At 49.4% G+C, this 19143-nt stretch overlaps 1 protein-coding gene across 7 annotated transcripts in view; it reads right to left on the reverse strand.

The window, feature by feature from the left end:
* FRMPD3 (FERM and PDZ domain containing 3) overlaps nt 1-19143 on the reverse strand; it is a 146352-nt gene that overhangs the window by 15010 nt on the left and 112199 nt on the right. For all 7 annotated transcript variants that reach the window (XM_070067469.1, XM_070067474.1, XM_070067468.1 and 4 more), the window contains 4 exons: nt 18910-19036; nt 16734-16823; nt 14108-14287; nt 3484-3628 (listed from right to left, as the gene is read on the reverse strand). In XM_070067469.1, the coding sequence (XP_069923570.1) occupies nt 3484-3628; nt 14108-14287; nt 16734-16823; nt 18910-19036 (542 nt within the window). The remainder of the gene's footprint in view (nt 1-3483; nt 3629-14107; nt 14288-16733; nt 16824-18909; nt 19037-19143) is intronic.

A 19143-nucleotide genomic window follows, 5' to 3' on the forward strand; every position in this document is an offset into this window, starting at 1 on the left:
AAGCCTGACTTTAGTGCTCTGTGTATACTGCTGGGTCTTAACTACATGAAAATTAGTAAGCCATGTACGGAATATACAATGATCATTAACCAGAATATTGAATTCGCCACACCAAACTATTTTCTAACCATGGTAGAAAATATAGAGTGAATTCCTTCAACTGAGGCCCCAACTAGGGTTCTCAAAGTCTTGTTTTCTTGAGTTCTTCAAGGACACTGAGAGGTTCAAGTGGGGAGAGACGGCAGGTGCTTCTGAATTTCCAACTACCTCAGTACTGATGGAGAATTGGCATTTGTTTGAGCTTTTCTTTAAACTCAGAGCCTTTCTGAGCCTTCAAACTTATGGGCTATTCTATTGTATCTGTTGAATGTCCTCTCTATAATCGCAAAGGTACTTACTGTATTGCCAGGATCCATCTAATAATGTCTGTATTCCTCCCATCAGATTGTAAACTACATGAAGGCAGTGCCATCAAGGCAATGTCTGTGGGGCTGGCATCATGGCACAGCAGGTTAAGATGACTCCTGCAACACCAGCATCCCATGTGAATGCTGGTTCAAGTACCACTTATGATGCAGGTCCATGCTAATGTACCTGGAAGATGGTCTGACTGCCTGGGTCCCTGACACTCACGTGGGAGACCCAGATGGAGTTTCAGGCTCCTGGTTTCAGCCTGGCCCGGTCCCAGCCATTGTGACCATCTGGGGAGTGAACCAGAAAATGGAAGATCTCTTTCTCTGTGTCTCCTCCACCCCATCAACTCTGCTTTTCAAATAAAAATAATAATAACTCTTTAGGAAACAAAAGACAATGTCTGTTACTTGTGGCTGTACTGTAAGTCCTTGAGAAATACTTGGTGAGCGAATAAGTGTAACACCTACTCTGTGGAAACTGCTGACACAGTCCAAGAGGAAAGTCCTTCCTTACCACTTCCTCATTCTTTTCTTCCTGTGTCTGGAAGAGAGTAATGCTTTCTCTTTGCCAGTTGCCGACTTAACAGCATCCTTTAGACTACCGGGTCTAAGGCTGAGTGCCGAGTTGCACCAGCAGCCACGGTGGGACAAGAAGATACATCTCTTCCTCCTTTGCAGAGGCACCAGGCCCCGAGTAGGCTAGGGCTTTGGTCTGAAGTTGGGAGGATGACGGTTCCCTTTGCTGAAGAATATCAGTCAGCAGTGGGGCTGCTGTCCTGGGAGGAATATGAGGGCTGAGGAAGGAAACGGATTTCAACTTTGGATTTTGGTCCTCCAGGTCTATAAGACCAGGAACCTATGGTCCTTCCACCGTCACCTGAACTGAGTTCTCCTCAGTGGTGCCCCACCCTTCCTAGAAACCAGGAGGGAAGATACACGCAGCAGCCCTGCAGCTTGCTGGGGTAGTGGTGGCAGCTCTGACCTGAGGCAGTGCTATGCGGGTCACCCCACCTCACCCACAAAGAGTACCAGGTGGTTGCTGTCAATCCAGGATCTAGCAGTCCAAAAAGCCAACAAACTGGGCCCAAGCCTCGAACCAAGTCCCTGGAGAGAGGATGCCAAGTTCAAGTTTTCATCTTTCTGGCGAGAAGAAGGAAGGAAGAGCAAAGGCTTTCTACTTGCCTCTTCCCCTGAGTTACCGGTTTCCACTTTTTTCCACCCCAAGAAGAAGCACTACAAGCAGCAGAGATCCCACGGTAGCTCATCTGACTCCTGCATGCATGTAGAGGGCCCTGTGCTAGAGACTGTCTGAACCTCCATCACTCTGTAGGCCCGATGGGACTCTCAGGAATCGGGTGGTGCGGGGCGGGGCGGGGTGGCTCTAAAGCCGTATCTAGCTACAAGAGAGTCCAATGAAACGGATTTGCCTATGCAAAAGCAGCAGGGAAGCAACATGGAATATATTCAGTGAGGTTCCAGGGACACAGGAAGCTCATGTTCCTCACTTGGTACCACTACCCTCAGAGGGCCAGCAATGGCTAAAGTGATGATTGAATGCCAGAAACCCTTTGTCAGGCAGGGTAGGACTACAGCACACCCCCACTGCTTTCAGAAAGTGGAAATCCCCCAACAATGCTCCCTGACACATCTGGTCCTTGGCTAAGCGCCAGAATGCTCCTTCCCTTTTCCCTTTCTCCTTGTCTCTCCTGCTCAGTAAATGGCAGAGTCTACCAGGACAAGATTAGAATGAGGAGGCTCACAGGTGACACTGACAGTGCTAACATCGGATTTTCCAGAATTTGCCTATCTGTAGGTCTGCCAGTATGACTGCACCTTCAGAGCTATTCACCTGGAGAGGTGCAGCAATTCACCCCCTAGTTTCTTCCTGTTCCAGGTCAGTTTCTTTGCTTCTCTAGGTTAGGAGGAGCCTATCCATTCCCAAATCTGTGTTTGACCGTTTCCCTCTTACTTTCTGTGGACAATGTTATGAGATGTCAACTTGGGCATATGATGCTCATGATGGGCTGGTTCATGATGAGGAGACAATGAGTTGAGAGGATGTATGTGTGGGAGGGGGTACACAGCCTCTGCGTGCTGGCTCATCCAGCAGGAGTGTTTTTCTACTCTCCAAAACCTAGATCTAGATCAGATGTGCCCACTCTGAAAACCAACGCAGCCTTGAAGAAGGGAGAAGAAACAGTCAAGTGGTAAGGACAGGTAGATCAAGTGCGCAGCATGAGGAGAGGGCTACTGCTGGGTGTTAAGTCTCAGCTGCACTTGTGATGTTTGGAAGCTGGGCTGCAGAGGAGTCCTTAAAGTATCTATGTGAAACTTAAGGACTGGTACGTGGTGTATCTGCTTTTTGGGTCACTTCTTTCTCCTTCCACTTCTGTCTAGACAGCAGTTCCTGGACTGGGCTGATTTTCCCCAAGGCTTCTTCTCTTTGTGCCATCACTCAAATAGCTCTGAGGGATGGCAGCATTGAGCTGTCCATCTGGGAAGCCTACTGTTTGGGGGCTGCACTTGAACTTGTTTTTTTAATGACTGTCCCCTCCTAACTCCAAACCCTTCTTCTGGGCCTGCACAGCCTTCCTACCCCAGCCCTCAAAGGCTCCATACTTCAGACAGCTCTTTCAATCCCTGCTATGATGAACAACACCAGCACAAGACATTTTCCTTTCATTTTTCAATCCCACTTCCACCAAGCCCAAACATGCATGAATCTCCTCTATATCTCCATTGTCTCCAAAGATCTGCCTTAGATTCAACACGATTCTATAACTGGCTCTATTTATTGCTTGTTTGCTATTTTTATCTTACGTTCATTCACTGAGTCAATCACAATGTGTGGGCACAGACATCCTTTATGCAGAAGGCACATGTGACAGCCAGCTGTCTCTCCTACTAGGATGCGCCAGGTAGGACGCAGTGCCACAGCGCCGGCTACTGGTAAACCAGAAGACATCAGCATGGGGTGAGCATTAAGGCAGCAGAGTTCCTCCCTCTAGCTCTCTATGCCTCCAGGGTCTGAAGGGCTTCCGGCATACCGAAAACCGAGGCTGAGCCCTACCTGCCTTGATCATTGGAGGCGGAAGAGGCTGGCTTGCAGGCCTGGAGAAGATCATCTTCCTGGAATCCAGCAGGAGGCGGCAGTACCCCGCAATCAGGCAGGCAAAATTGGTGGCTTCTGGCCACTCCATCAACAGCACCAGAGGCTGCAGGGGGAAACGAAAAGAAACATGAATACCCAGGACCGAGCGAGGCAGGCGCACTAAGCTGGTGACTTGCATGGCTACAGAGACATACTTTCTTAGCCTCAAATCCAGGCCTGACAAATAGTTTCTTCTGATGTGGGAATTTCTTTGCAGTAAACTCTTAATGCAAGTATCAGGACAAGGTTCACTTTAAACCACACACTTAATGAACCACCTTTACTGACCAAGGCTAAAATTAGGTAATAGCCTGTGACTGCTGTGTGGCTGTATCTGTGTTTTTCAGAGTTCAGCAGATGTGCAAGGCAGCTGGGAGAGGAGGGGTAAAACTGGAAGACTGAGCTAAACTGAGGGAAACCTGGAGCATCCTTGACTCTAAGTACCTCAGGTACAAGAACTATTGTTCAGCTCACTATATTCCCCGGTAACACTCAGAACAGATTCTGGGACATAGAAGACACTCCATGGAATCGAGCCCTAAGCGTGTCTTTTGGGGGCCAAAGTCTTTCTGCCCTGCAGCCCTGCTCAGATCGTTCTGCTCTCCCCTTCTTAAAAGAACTCCTTAGTCAAATATGTTTGTGACACTGGGTTAGTGTATGAAGAGGGTTTTACTATGAGAATGCTTGGATCTTTTAATATATTAACATGAGCTGTGAAAGTTCAAGGGGAGAGCTTTAGTAGTCCAAGTTCTCCAAATTTATTAGACCACCAGGATCTATTTTTATAGAAAATATCATATTAGGGCCATTGTTGCTTTCAATTCACTTTGGTAAATACAGCAGAGTTTATTGATTTCTGTTCCTAATCCTAAAATCAGAATTATCCTGGGATTAACAGAGGATCAGCAATGATATACAAAAAAAAGCACCTTTTCAAGAAAACTTCCTGATATCTCTATTACATGTATAATTCTAGAAGTGGAGCTTTTTGTGGTGTAATAGGTAAAGCTGCTGCCTGCAGTGCTGGCATCCAAATGGGTGCTGCTGGTTCGAGTCCTGGTTGCTCCACTTGAACCAGCTCTCTGCTATGGGAAAGCAGTGGAAGATGGCCAAAGCTCTTGGGCCCCTGCATCCATATGGGAGACCTGTAGGAGGCTCCTGGCTTCAGATCAGCTCAGCTCCGGCTGTTGTGGCCATTTGGGGAGTGAACCAGTGGATGTAAGACCTCTCTCTCTCCCTCTCTCTCTCTGCCTTTCAAATAAATAAATAAATAAATCTTTTTAAAAAAAGTGTAGCTTGATTAATTTCAGTCAGAGTGAAGTCTGGGATTCCTCCTGGGATAGAGCAGTGTGTTTCCAGATAAAGGCCACTGAAGACATGCTAAAGAGGGACCCATGAGGCTGTGGGTCTCCATGACCTTTTGGGGTTCCCAGACCAACCATTAAGAATTAGAAGAATTAAGAAAAGGGAATAAGACCTTTCTCTAACCACCAAGAGGGCTACAGCAACAGTCTAGGAGAGAGGTGATTAGGCCCCATGAGGGTAAGTGCCCAATTCAATGAAAAGGAAGAGATGGGGCCGGAGCTGTGGCGTAGCGGGTAAAGCCGCCACCTGCGGTGCCGGCATCCTATATGGGAGCCGGTTTGAGTCCCGGCTGTTCCGCTTATGATACAGCTCTCTGCTGTGGCCTGGGAAAGCAGTAGAAGATGGCTCAAGTCCTTGGGCCCCTGCACCCACGTGGGAGATCCAGAAGAAGTCTCTAGCTCCTGGCTTCTGATTAGCCCAGCTCCAGCTGTTGCAGCCAATTGGGGAGTGAACTAACGGATGGAAGACCTCTCTCTCTCTCTCTCTCTCTGCCTCTCCTTCTCTCTGTGTGTAACTCTGACTTTCAAATAAATGGGGCTGGCGCTGTGGCGCAGTGGGTTAACACCCTGGCCTGAAGCACCGACATCCCATATGGGCGCCAGTTCTAGTCCCAGATGCTCTCTTCTGACCCAGCTCTCTGCTATGGCCTGGGATAGCGGTAGAGGATGGCCCAAGTCCTCGGGCCCCTGCACCCACGTGGGAGACCCAGAGGAAGCTCCTGGCTCCTGGCTTCAGATCAGCGCAGCTCCGGCCATTGCGGCCATCTGGGGAAGACCTCTCTCTCTGTCTGTACCTCTCTAACTCTGTCTTTCAAATAAATAAAAATAAAAGAAATTTCAAATAAATAAATAAATCTTTTTTTTAAAGGAAGGGATAGCATGAAGAGTTTTGAGGCATTATTAGGAAAGCCACAGGGTATGTTCTCACTTCCCATTAATGGTTGCTTAGCAGTCACAACACAGTGATCAGCCTATATACAACAAAGTGAAGGTCAACGGGGTAGAACTGGGCTGGAGGGAGTTAGATGCCCCTTCCTGCCTCACTACTGAGCACCAATGGCAGAGGGATACACGGAGGTTTCAGTGCAGAGTGCTGCTACCGCCATTCACTGAGCTTTCCTCGGGAGCACTCATACACATTGCAGCCAGCTACGTTCACTGCCACTGCTTTAGTGCAGGCCCTCATCATCTTCCTCGCAGACCCAGACCTCTCCAGGTATGTCACATGGATGGCGAGTGTGCCGAGACACTGAAGCTCTCAGCCTCTGAGTCCTGTTGCCAGACTCAAATTGCCTCATCTATGTATGTATGTAGTCTTGGCTCTCTCTCTCTCTTCTTTTTTTGTTACAGAAAATTGGAGCATTTTCACACGACCTGGAAAATGTTGGGACACATTAAGCTGAGCACTTCCAGGGCTCTCTTGATTGGCCTCTCTGCCTCCAGTCTTTAATCACTTCACCCCAAAGGTCCTGACTGCGGGGTCTTTTGAAAGTGCAAGTCTCACTGCCATTTGAAATCTTTCAGTAGAGCTTATCACCTAAAGAATAAATTGGGGCCAGCGTTGTGGTACAGTGGGTTAAGCTGTTACCTGCAATGCTGGTAACCCATATCAGACTGCTGGTCTGAGTTTCAGGGGCACTACTTCTGATCTAGTTCCCTGCTAATGCACCTGGGAAAGCAGAAGATGGCCCCTGCCACCCACGTGGGAGACCTGGATCCATGGAGTTCCTGGCTCTTGGCTTCGACCCGGTCCAGCCATGGCTGTTGTGGGCATCTGAGGAGTGAATCAGCAGATAAAACGTCTCTCTGTCTCTCTACTTTTCCATTTCTTTTTCTGTCACTCTGGTGTCCAAATAAATAAATCTTTTAACAAAGAACAAACTCCATCTGCCTTTCAGTGGTATACAAAACCCTTCAAGGCCTGGACGCAGCCTACATTTCCAACCATATCTCTACCTCTGCCTGTGTCCTCCTCCATTCAGTGGCCATCACCTTGTGCTCATTCACACGATTTGCAGCTCATCATGTTCTTCCACACTTTCATACCTTATCCTAGGCTGTTCCCTCTGGCTGGAATGCTTCTCCTGCCCTGCTTCGTCCACCCAGCAAGTGGCTACAAACCAGCTAGATGCCGCATGTAGAGCACAACCAATGTGAGAGACACATCCATTCATCCCAGAATGGGGCCAACCCAGTTCCTGCCCTCATGGAGCTAATACTCTGGCTGCAAATAAGACATAAACAAAATGATCACACCAATGGAAATGACTGTGAGGTATGACAAGCTCTGTGAAGGCAAAGTTCAGAGAGCTAGCAACACATAGAATGTTCCGGAATGGAGTGTGTGTGTGTGTGCATGTGTCTGTATGTGACTAATTTGGTTTCAGAAGCTGGAGAAAGCTCTTTGAGGAAATGGCATTGGCTGACAAATAGAATGAGGGATCATTTGATCAAAGCACAGGCTAAGTGGCAGGCTGACTGATGGATAGACTGATGTGCTGGCTGGCTGCAGGGCAGTCTGACTCACTCGTACCCTAGCTGACAAGCTGGCTTCAGGACAGGCAGAATGCCCCCAGAGCTTCACATTCCAACTATTAGCTAGCTACCTGGTTGGCTAATGGGCAGAATTACTGACCGGAGGTCAGGTGACTACGTGACTGATTGACATAACTATCTGACTTCATTTCAGTCTCCCCTCTTACCCTTCACATAGGCTGATGTTGCTAATAAAAGAGCACAAAGGCAAAATCCTGCGCACAGAGAGGGCCAAGCACATCCCCGGGTGGTTCAGCATGAGACACACAGCACATTGAGAGTTACTTCTAAGCATCCTCAGACAGCCAGCTGGGCCCCAGCACAGGCCAAGCGCAACTGCTAAACAGAACACCCAAGGGCTTTTTTGCCAGCAGGGGTGAAAATCAAATCCAAGGTAGGCAAGCCAAGAGGTTGGATAGGTTTCTTAGAAACCTTAAAGACCACTTTCTTTTAAATAGGATTTTTTTTTTTTTGACAGGCAGAGTGGACAGTGAGAGAGAGAGACAGAGAGAAAGGTCTTCCTTTGCCGTTGGTTCACCCTCCAATGGCCGCCGCGGCCGGCGCGCTGCGGCCGGTGCACCGCGCTGATCCGATGGCAGGAGCCAGGAGCCAGGTGCTTTTCCTGGTCTCCCATGGGGTGCAGGGCCCAAGCACCTGGGCCATCCTCCACTGCACTCCCTGGCCACAGCAGAGGGCTGGCCTGGAAGAGGGGCAACCGGGACAGAATCCGGTGCCCCGACCGGGACTAGAACCCGGTGTGCCGGCGCCGCTAGGCGGAGGATTAGCCTAGTGAGCCGCGGCGCCGGCCTTTTAAATAGGATTTTAATGACCGTGATGTGTAAAGTAATGCTTGTCCCTACAGAAAGCACTAGAGCAATCAAGCTCACGCCAGAGAATAGGAGACACACTGGGCCACAAGAGATCCTTTGGGATATTTCCTTTGATGGTTTCCCTTTCCCCCTTATGTGCTTCTGTGATAATGGGGTATGGTAATGGCTCAGTGGTGTCTCAGTCCCAGACTGCCGTCTCTTGGAGAAAGACATTGGAACACTACCTCATGTTCGCTCCATATGAACCAGTAAGCTGAGTGAAAACTGTAACTAAATCTGCTCAGGTCATCTTCAAGTGGAAAAATAAGATAAAGAGAACAGAGTTTGAGGCATGAGCCAGCGAGAAGGTACAGCAGGGATTAATTTGCCATGCTCCAGCTGTATCTCCTTCCCGGGTGCCCAGAGGTAGCCTTGGCTCACTCTAGCATCCCTGACAACAGGAAACAGATGAGAATCCAGGGACCTGGAGGACAAGGGTATGAGATAACGGTCTTTGAGTCCTAGGGGGGCAGTGCATTTGGGTTCTTGCCTCTTCAGCACAGGGAAAGGCTAATTGGGCATAGCCAGCCAATTTGGGGGGAAGGCAGAACATCACTTAAGGCAGTGCTTCTTGGGTCAAGTGCACATTAGAATCACCTCGGAATCACCCTGGGCTGCACCCTCAGAAATTCTGATTGAAATGGTTTAGGAGGAAGAGCATGGGCATCTGGTGGTTTCTACATTTTTATTCATTATTCTCATTTGTGGTCAGAGCTGAGAACTGCTGTCAATGAAAAATCTTATTTTCACCAGACCATTCCAGAATATTCCCAGGCCACAGCAGCATTTCTAGGGGGGAAAAAGAGCCAAATCTGGCTTCTAATTTCCATGTTCCCTATTAAGGAAATAAAGTCGGCCTTCCTTCCGTGTACACTATGCAGCGGCCAGTAAAGGTGTCCCAGCCACTCCTTTCAGGTTCTGAGCTGTAGCGTTGGCTAATTGCCCTGGCGCACATATTCCCAGCACTGCAGTGTGAAGTCCAGGAAGGCAGAGTTGGGAGGAAAGGGACTGACCGGCTCTGACGCACCTGTGGGGGTGGCTCCTGCACACCGCAGATGCCATGGGTGGATCCCATGGAGCCTAGGCAAGCCATTTGCTCCACTAGGGAGCTCCCAACTGCTGTTCCCCCAAGTCCTCCCCAGAGGCACCTCTCAGTCAGCACAAGTACTACTGCTTTCAGGAAACTCTCCTTAATCCACCAGCCAGGGTTTGACTTCCTCTAACCTTCTCTTGCTACTTCTCCTACAGTACCTTTATCAGTCTTGCATGTATTTTGCTGTTGTCGTGGGAATTGGAAAAGGTTTTATTTCCTAACTGCAGACAGCTTTATAAGGCTGCCTGTCTGCGAGGAAGCACACCCAGGCCATTAGGACCAGGCACTGCCCCGGGCAGCTCACTGGCCAGCTCCCTGTTGTGCTGCTGTGGTTTGCCTTCATTGGGCACTGCTTCTTGTCCGCTTGCTTGCCCCAGAAGAGCTTCTCTCACCAGCAAGCTCAGTGCCATGGCCGCTGGAGCCAGGGCTGCCCTTGGCCCCCCAAGACCTGGTCCTTGGCTTCTGCTTCTCACCACAGCAGCCCTCTGCCATGTACTTGCGCATTGCTTTCCTACAAGTTAGGAAGTATCTTGATGGAAGGAGCCATTTTTTCCCCTTTCCTTTAAAAAGTACCTTTGCATCTGACATTGTGTTGAGTTTGCTTCCTAGCAACAGCAAGTTCGTACTAAACTATTACATTGAAACCTCTGATCTTTTTCTCTTCCTTCAAGTCTTCGTTTCTTCCTCCTACCACTATGTCATCCATCTTGCCTCTGCCAATTTATGAGATACAGATAAATGCTACGTGGTCTATTCCATGGGGGCATGCACTTGAGCTTATAATGCATAAGGCAGTAGCCAGCTCTGATTACAGGTACATCTGATTCTATGTAAAAAACAAAAGTGGAGTGGGAGCAGAATGTGTAGCCATCAAATCATATCTTCAGTATATTGGATGAGTACTTGCTACTGAAGGAATCGCCTGGTGTATCAATTTCCTGTTGCCGCTATTAGAAGTGTCTGCAAACATAGTGGTTTAAATAATACACATACATCTATTCTCTTTAAGTTCTGGAAGCCAGCAGTCTGACACCAGGCTCACTGGGCTAACCTCAGGTGTAGGCTGGAGGATCTAGGGTAGAATCGGTTTCCTTGGTTTTCCTAGTTTCTGGAGGCTTCCCAGACCCCTTCACTCCTGACCCTGCTCTCCATCTTCAAGGCCAGCAGGGTCAGGCTGAGTCCTTCTCACATCACATCCCTAACTTCTCTTCTGCCTCCTCTCCCACCTGTAAGGACTCTGCAATATATTGGGCTCACCTGGATAGTCTAGGCTAATCGTCCCATTTTAAGGTCACATGATTAGTGATCTTAATTCCATCTGCAAACTTAATCCCCAGCCCACCACTCTCCCATATGACTTAGCATATTCATAGGTTCTGAGGATTAGGGCGTAAGCATTTTTGGGAAGCCATTATTCTGCCCACTGTACATGGTAAATCGTATTATAAAGTAAAAATATTCTGACATCAAGTGGATAATGCTCCTGTGGTTTTTCACATATATTTTATCAGCTGCTTAAAGTTTAGGGGCACACTTGAAACCCACTATACCCTATCTGATGTTTGTATCTCTGAGAAGTCATACCATCTAACCATTCATTGTTTCCCACTTGCAAAACATAACCCTAGTGTCTTCCATTCATCTACAACACCTTCCATCTATCCCATAATAGTCTCCCTCATGCACCTACTCATAATTTGGTAGAGAGCTGTCCGAATGGCATTATCCTTCAGTGCACTTGGGATCCGGGCAGTAGGCAATAGGAGGAGAAGGTATAACTAGATGTGTGCATCGTCAGTGCAAGAAAGGTGTGAGAGCGAGGATATGCACTCACATCTTAATGACCCTGCAGGTTTCACACCTGCTCTTTCTCCTTACCACTATCATACCTCCAGCTGAAGCTCTCACCACTTCTCACCTAGACTAGTTAAATCATCCTCTCCTCACCTCCCGGGCTTCACACTCATGCTCCCAGGTCCAAGTCAGCCATCACTCTGTCACCCCCTGCTCAAGGACCGACAGTGGATTCCCTGTAGTCTACCACACTGAATCTGAATCCCTTGGCCTGGCCTTTCAGGCTCTTAAGCAACTTGTTCTGCTCATCCCCAATCTCTCTGATCTCTTTTCTCATTATCCTCCTCTCCAGCCAAGCAACTATGCTTATCGACCTGCACATATGGCTTGCTTATTTCTGTGCTTGCTCCTTGCCTTTGAACACATCCCACTTCTCTCTGGTAATTCATGCCTATCACTTCAAGATCCAGATTAAAACACTCTTGTGGGAAGCCAGTTCTAGTTAACTCCTTCCTGTTTTGATGCTCCATGTTCCACACAAGCTTATCTGTAAACATTTCTTCACATTACTTTTTCTTTACTGATATTTTGCTTTAAAAAATAAGTTTCATTATTTGAGTACACACTATGTGCCACATAGTGTGCTAAGACACCTTACAGACATTTTCTCATTGAATCCTAACAACAACCTTTCAAGATAGTGCTCCACTTTGCAGTTGAGGGAATCAGGGTGCACAGAGGTTAGGATGCTTTCTCAAGGCCACACAGCAAGGAAGCCATAGAGCTGGGATTTGAACCTGGTCTGTCTGAGCCCAGAGTTCTCTCTACATATATTCTGATGTGTTCTTAAAGCATGTTGTATGCTTTATAAGTCTTGTCTCCCCAGGAAGAATGTAGCCCCTCTAGGGCAGCACTCCTGCCCACAACCGTGACTGTCTTAGTCGTAGAAATATGCACAGTATTCCTCACTCAGGCAATGTCCACCAATGCCCTGCATGGCCTGTTTTTCCCCACATCTCTGCTCTCAACCTTATACACTCTAACTGCCTGCACTACAAAATCACCTAGAGAACTGGGAAAAATAAACAGATCCCATGCCCAGGCTGCACTCCCTACCAATGAAATCCTAATCTCTGGGAATAGGACCCAGACATCTGTATTTTTGAAAGTTCTTAAGGAAATTCTAGAGTACAGCCAATGTGGAGACTCACTCCCTGACTCAGGTGGAAAGCTGTTTCTTTGTTTTTAAATTGCTTTTATTTCTCAGGAAGCCACACCTCTCCTGCATGCCTGGTTTTTCTTCCCCCTTCCCTACCAGTCCATTTGGCTTTTTACCCAACAACATCTGAGGAGGGCAGCCACCATTGGTTGAAGACGTGGCCACAAGCCAATCAAATATCAGCTCCAATCAAGCGCCTAAGCCAATGGGAATTCTGGGAGTCACAGGTGGAAAATTAACATATTAAAGCTTTCTGGATTTTCCAAATACAAAAATAAATAATTCGCTCTTTTAGAAACAGCAAACACTCCACCTCTTAATCTGTTAACAACGCCCACCCCTGAGAAATCCTTTCAGAAAGGAAAGTTGCACCTCCTCTAAGCCTCTGCTAGTTGGCTAGCTGGCGAGCAGGCCTGCCCTCCGCCCACACTGTCACTGTGTTCCAACAGGAGAGCTGCAGAGGGGGTGGCTGACCGCAGCTGCCAGGCTCGGCACAGGCCACAGCTGCTTGCCAGCTGGAAGGAGAGGCTCGACAGGAAAGGCTCTAAGGTTCTGGAAGAGCTGGACTCTGGGAGGTGAAATGGGGACAAGGCTCTGCCTGATCCTTGTCTCCCCAGGCCCCCTTGGTTCTGTCCACACCCTGCCTCCCAACACCTCCCTATCCCTCCATGATTCAAAGCATGTTTGCCTATGGCAGGGCTTCGTAACTGCTGTGTAGCCAGAACAGGTCGTGATGAGCCAAGATATTCATCCCTTCAGCCTCTGGGGCAGTCAGCCTGGGCCTGGAGTGGCCAGGGTCTCTGGTGCCTTGGGAATATCATTTGCTACGTGCGCTATGACGGGGGAGAGAGAGGGCAAGCAACGGCTGCGGAGTAGCTCCACGCTCTCCAATTCTCCTGCCCCATGCTGAGGAACTTTCTTGGGTTGATCTGACACTCCCTAACCTTCCCAAAGTGCCAGCTGGTCTTATAAATGCACTTTCAAAAGTTCAGGGGGGCGGGCGCCTCGGCTCACTAGGCTAATCCTCCGCCTAGCGGCGCCGGCACACCGGGTTCTAGTCCCGGTCGGGGCGCCGGATTCTGTCCCGGTTGCCCCTCTTCCAGGCCAGCCCTCTGCTGTGGCCCAGGAGTGCAGTGGAGGATGGCCCAGGTGCTTGGGCCCTGCACCCCATGGGAGACCAGGAAAAGCACCTGGCTCCTGGCTCCTGCCATCGGATCAGCGCGGTGCGCCGGCTGCAGCGCGCGGGCCGCGGCGGCCATTGGAGGGTGAACCAACGGCAAAGGAAGACCTTTCTCTCTGTCTCTCTCTCTCTCACTTTCCACTCTGCCTGTCAAAAAAAAAAAAAAAGAAAGAAAAAAAAAGTTCAGGGGAAATGGAATTAAAAGATAAGCTTGCATTGGTCCCCCAACTTCTGAAACACACGTACAAGTTTTTCCTAATATATATTTTCCAGGAACTTTTTGAAGATTCCCTAGTATGTAGCCAAAGCAGCATGTCCCGGAGGGTTGAGAAGGGACAGGAAAGCCCAAAGACAAGCCCCAAGAAGCCCAAAGGTCTGAACTGCTTTAGAATCCCTGACCTCACTTAGGCTCCAACTCTCCAGCTTGCTTGTCCCTCTGCTCCCGAGGCCTGTTCCTAGAGAGAAAGAGCCCCTGGACGCAGGGCTCACCTTGGCATCCATGATGCTGGTCTCCACCCGGGCCACGCCCTGGTTCTCCCGGAACAGCTGGATCTTGCTGATCTTGCTGAACTCGGACAGCACAGTGGTGAGGTTGGTTTTGAGGTCAATAACATGGCTGATGCCGTGCCGGGGTCCCACCAGGAGAGTGGTGGCTGATTGCTTCTCATCCTGGTGCCCACGCGTGGTAGCCAGCATTCACAGAAAGAAGGGCAGAGCAGGAGAGGCAGGAGGAAACAGAAAGCATGCATTGGTTGGGTTCTGCAGGGAGGGAGTCTGGAATTCCCTGGGGCTCAGTGCCAGGGGAGGAGGACAATGTTGAGGAGAAAATGCTCTGGGACCCGCCTGTGGCCATAACAAGCACACAGATCATCATTTAAAATGGACACTTTAGTCTCAACAGCAGGTAAAACTGACGTAGGTGACGTCTGTTTTTGTGCCTTTGGAACAGCCACCCCTACCAAGCCCCAGTCACTTTCCACCCATTGCAGCAGGCCATTCGAGGCCCCCAGCCAGTACTCTGCCTGACTGGGCCACATCTCAGGGCTGGGATTTACCCTCCTCCTACCTACCAATAGCCACTCAAACTTGCACTTCCCACCCAGTGCCAAAGTCTAAATGGACAGAACAACTCTGCCTAAGGGGTTTAGGCTTGACCTTGACCGGGGGGGGGGGGGGCTTCATGAGGATCTCCATCCCAAAGAAGAGATTTGTTTTTTTACAGGCACTACAGTGGTCTTAACCCAAAGGAATAGCCAATAGGAATTCTGGCAGTGGTGGGTGGGTGAGAGATTTCAGAATGTGGGGAGGGGGGAGGAGGGAGTTGCCAGTGGGCTTTCCATGTCCCCAGTATGTAAGCTACCTCTACTCTTTTTCTTTTCGTGATGGATTGGATTCCCTAAGACATCCTGACAGGTTCCTTGGAGTGATCAGGCCTGAGCTCTTGGCAGGTCCATTCTGTGCCATTAGCATCACCCCCAGGAGCCTCAGGACTCTGCCTCCAGGCACTTTGATAAGCTAGTGTGACAGTGAGCTCCCCAGGGCATGACAAGCACCTGGATCCAATCAGCAAGATGATTTGAATTTCTTTTCACCAGGGTAAACTAGCAAGGGACACAGTCTTAGCCGTGGGGCCAGCTGTGCCTGGTCCTGGAGCACCGGTACTGCAGTGGAGGTGCTGGCAGGCAGGGGGCAGTATAAGGACTCAGGAAGTATGGGTTAGGGGCTGTGGGAGTATGTGGAAGGGCAATGGAATACAGCAGGGGTTGGCAGACTGTGGCTGGTGGGTCACATCTGGCTGACCAGCTGTTTTTGTAGGGCCCACAGACTAAGAATGGTTTTTACATTTTTAAATGGTTGGAAAAAATCCAAAAGAATCATCTTTTGTGACACGTGAAAATTACATGAAATTCAAATTTCTGTGCCCACAAATAGTTATTGGCACACAGCCATGACTGTTTGTTACTGCATTGTCTCTGGCTACTTTCATGCTAATACGGCAGGGCTGAAGAGTTGCCACAGAGATCCGTATGGCCCTCCTACAAATGCCTAAAATATTTGCTATCTAGCCCTTTCCAGAAAAGTTTGCCGATCCCTTAAAGAGAGGAAGGGGGAAACAAATACAGTCATCTCTCAGCATCTGCAGGGTACTGGCTCCTGGAAGTACACCCTCTCCCACTGCAGCCCCTGGCCAAGGATACTGAAATCTGAGGATATTCAAGTCCCTTATATAACATGACATAGTGCGGGGCCAGTGTTGTGGTGCAGCAGGTTGAGCTGCCACTTGGAACGCAGGCATCCCATAATAGAGTACTAGTTCGAGTCCTGGCTATTCCGCTTCCAATGCAGCTTCTTTCTGAAGTGCCTGGGAAGGCAGCAGAGGATGGCCCAAATGCTTGGGTCCCTGCACCCATGTGGGAGACACAGATGGAGTTCCTGGCTCCTGGCCTCAGCCTGGCCCAGACCTGGTTGTTGTGGCCATTTGGGGAGTGAGCCAGCAGATGGAAGATATTTCTTTTTCCTCCCCTCTTCTCTCTCTCTCCGTTGCTTTGCCTTTCAAATAAATACAAAAATAAATCTCAATCCATCTGGCTCTCCCACGTGGGTGGCAAGGACCCAAGTACTTGGGCCATCTTCTGCTGCTTTCCTGGAGGCATTAGTGGAGAGCTGGATCAGAATTGGAGCAGCTAGGACTTGAACTGGCACTCCAATATGAGATGCAGTGCTGCCAAGCGGCAGCTTAACCCACTGTGCCACAATGCCAGCACCACATAAGTACATCTTTAAAAAACATGATGTAGTATTTGCATGAAGCTCACACACACCCTCCTGTGTTTTTTAAAATCATCTCCAAATGACTTAGAATACCTAGCACAATGCAAATGCTATGCTAAAAGTTGTTATGGTGTATTATTTAGAGAATAATGGCAAGAAAAAATGGCTGTGCATGTTCAGTACACAAGCAGTTTCCTTTCTTTGAATATTCCCCACCTGCTCTTGCTGAGTCTGCAGATGTTGAACCTGCACAGACAGAGGGCTGACTCTTTTGGCTCCTCCTGCCCCCCACCCAAGGACAGATGCCAACACGTGGCTCCTCCCCCACCACTGCCCCACTGACCAGGCCCACAGTGTTGAACAAAACGCCTGTGAAGGTCGGAAGTTCATTCAGAATTCGAAGATACTGGAGCTTTGCCTGAATCGCAGAGCCCTGTGGAAACAAGGCACACAGATGGAATATGAGAAGCCCGAGCAGCATGGGGAAAGCAAACTCGCATTCTCCGAGAGGAGCTGCGCCATCCTAGGACAAGCTCTGGTCCTCACACTGCACTGTGCGGTGTGAGCGGACCCTGGGGACAACTGCAGGAGGGTTCCAGCTTGGGCAGCTCTTCTCTGCATCCTGTCCCCCTTCCTAAAGGCTTCTCCTACCCCTTGATCCTCATTCCTGAAGCATCCACCTTACTCATTCTGTTCTTGGGTGAATTCCAACACTTCTACCTGACTCTAACAACTCTCCTAATCGATACCTTTCTCCAGAGAGCCTTCAGACCCATACTGGCCACCACCAGCTCGAAGTCCCATTCAATGCCTTTAATACTGAGCACCTATAAGCCCCAAGCCTATGCTTCCTCTGGCATTCTGGCTCTCTATCAATCAGCATCCTCTGGGCAATTGAGTTAGAAACCTGAGGGCCACCAGTCACCAAATCATCTTGATTCTATCTGGTAACTCCCTCTCCAACTTATCCAGACCTCTTCTGTAGCCCCATAGTCACTGACTTGACATTGCCACCTATGTCAGGGTGACAGCCAGGTTACCTTCCATACTGATACTACTTTCCCTCGGTTGACACATGGAACACACAGTTACATGGAGCATTCTCCAATCATATAAGGTTACTTGCATCAGTGTCCTGCTTCAACCCATCAATAGCTCCCACTGCCTACAGGATAAAGTTCAGTCCCTGCCTGCTGCACACAAGGCCCTCCTCAGACCAGCTCCTGCCAAGTTTTATGGCCCGTCTTGCTCCTACTCTAGCCCCCTACATTCTTGCTAAGATGGAACTCTTTGCATTTCATACCTCACACTGTGGACTCTCACACCATATTCTCTGGGTCTTTGTACAAACAGCAGGATCTTGCAGCCTGGGAAAGTCTTCCTCCAATTCCCCACCCTCACTGACTCATCTCAACAAACATGTATCTGTCTGTCCTTCATGATCCAGCTCTGGCATCAAATGTATGGACTCCTGGCCTTTCTCACATCCCCCAGGCTGGCCCGTGTGTCTCTCCTCCATCAGAGCACTCATGTGTGTGTGTGTGGGGGGGGGGAGATGACTGTGTTTTTCTGCTAGACAGTGCCTCACAGAGACCAAGCCTTCTTTATCTTTGCATCTTCAGCCCGAGTACTGGGGTGCCTCAAAAAAATGTTAGCTGAGGAGATGATGGTGAGCGGTGGTGCTTTCAGCTGAGAATAAAACAGTCTGATTAAATATGGACAGCAAGGTGGGAATGGCTTAACTCTCTGGGGAAATTTGCATCTTAACAGAGAAGCTAGTTGGTAATGCAAGGAATGTGGAATGAGTGGAATATACTGGGGCTGTGTCCCAGGTCTACAGCTGCCTGCTGATTCTAGTGCAGCTCACCACCCTCCTGTCTCATTGGCAGGAAGTGCAAGCAGACTGAGTCTTGCAAGCCTAGGAAGGGCCTATGGGGCTTGGGGAGGTAGGGTGTGGGAGGCCCTCGGAGGGCAAAGGGATGCGTGCCCTACAAGGTGGAAGAGAAGGCAGCAGGGACCTGAGACCCGAACATGACATCCAGCGACCCATTCTCTAGGTCAAGCTTTGCTTCTCCCCAACCTTAAGTTTTTATCTCCCAGAACTCCATGTCACAGGATTGATGGATTAGAAAGCTAGTGAGGTATGGAGAAGTTATTTCCGTGGAAAAGTATCCTCCTCCAGGTCCAGTGCTTTCCACATGACAGGTGCTCAATCAGTACTGACTAACTGGTGAAAGGGCCACAGTATTATCTTCTCCTGCATCTTGGCCCCTTTGCTATGAGGACCCTGAGTGCTGTCAGCCACATGCTACTGAGCTGTCTCTGGGAGATGCTCAGGCTGGGGTGGAGGAGGGGGGACTCATCTCTGTAACTGCCCCCATCTCCAAGGCAAGCTGGATGTGCACCTGAGTCAGAGTGAAGGCAATTCCCAGAGGTCCGGAGCCTGCTGGGAAACCATCCAGGAGCCCCTTGTGGCCACCAATGCCTGGGCACACTGCCCAGTGGCCTATGCTGGATACCTTAGAGCCACTGGAAGGATGGGTTTGGTGAGCCTTCAGTTGCTGAGAGAGAGATTTTCGGAGGTTCTTCTCCTTGATGCCCTGCAGGAGGGAGGGGGGAAGAAAGGGTTCCAGGCCCCACTCCTTCCTGAAAGTGGAAAAAAATGTAAGAGATTAGTGAGAGACAAAGGAGGACAGAGAGGAAGACAGTGAGATAGACACTGACTGAACCTGAGACACAGAGGTGGAGGAACA

The sequence above is a fragment of the Oryctolagus cuniculus genome, chromosome X (genome assembly GCF_964237555.1).
Source record: "Oryctolagus cuniculus chromosome X, mOryCun1.1, whole genome shotgun sequence".
Classification (NCBI taxonomy): domain Eukaryota; kingdom Metazoa; phylum Chordata; class Mammalia; order Lagomorpha; family Leporidae; genus Oryctolagus; species Oryctolagus cuniculus.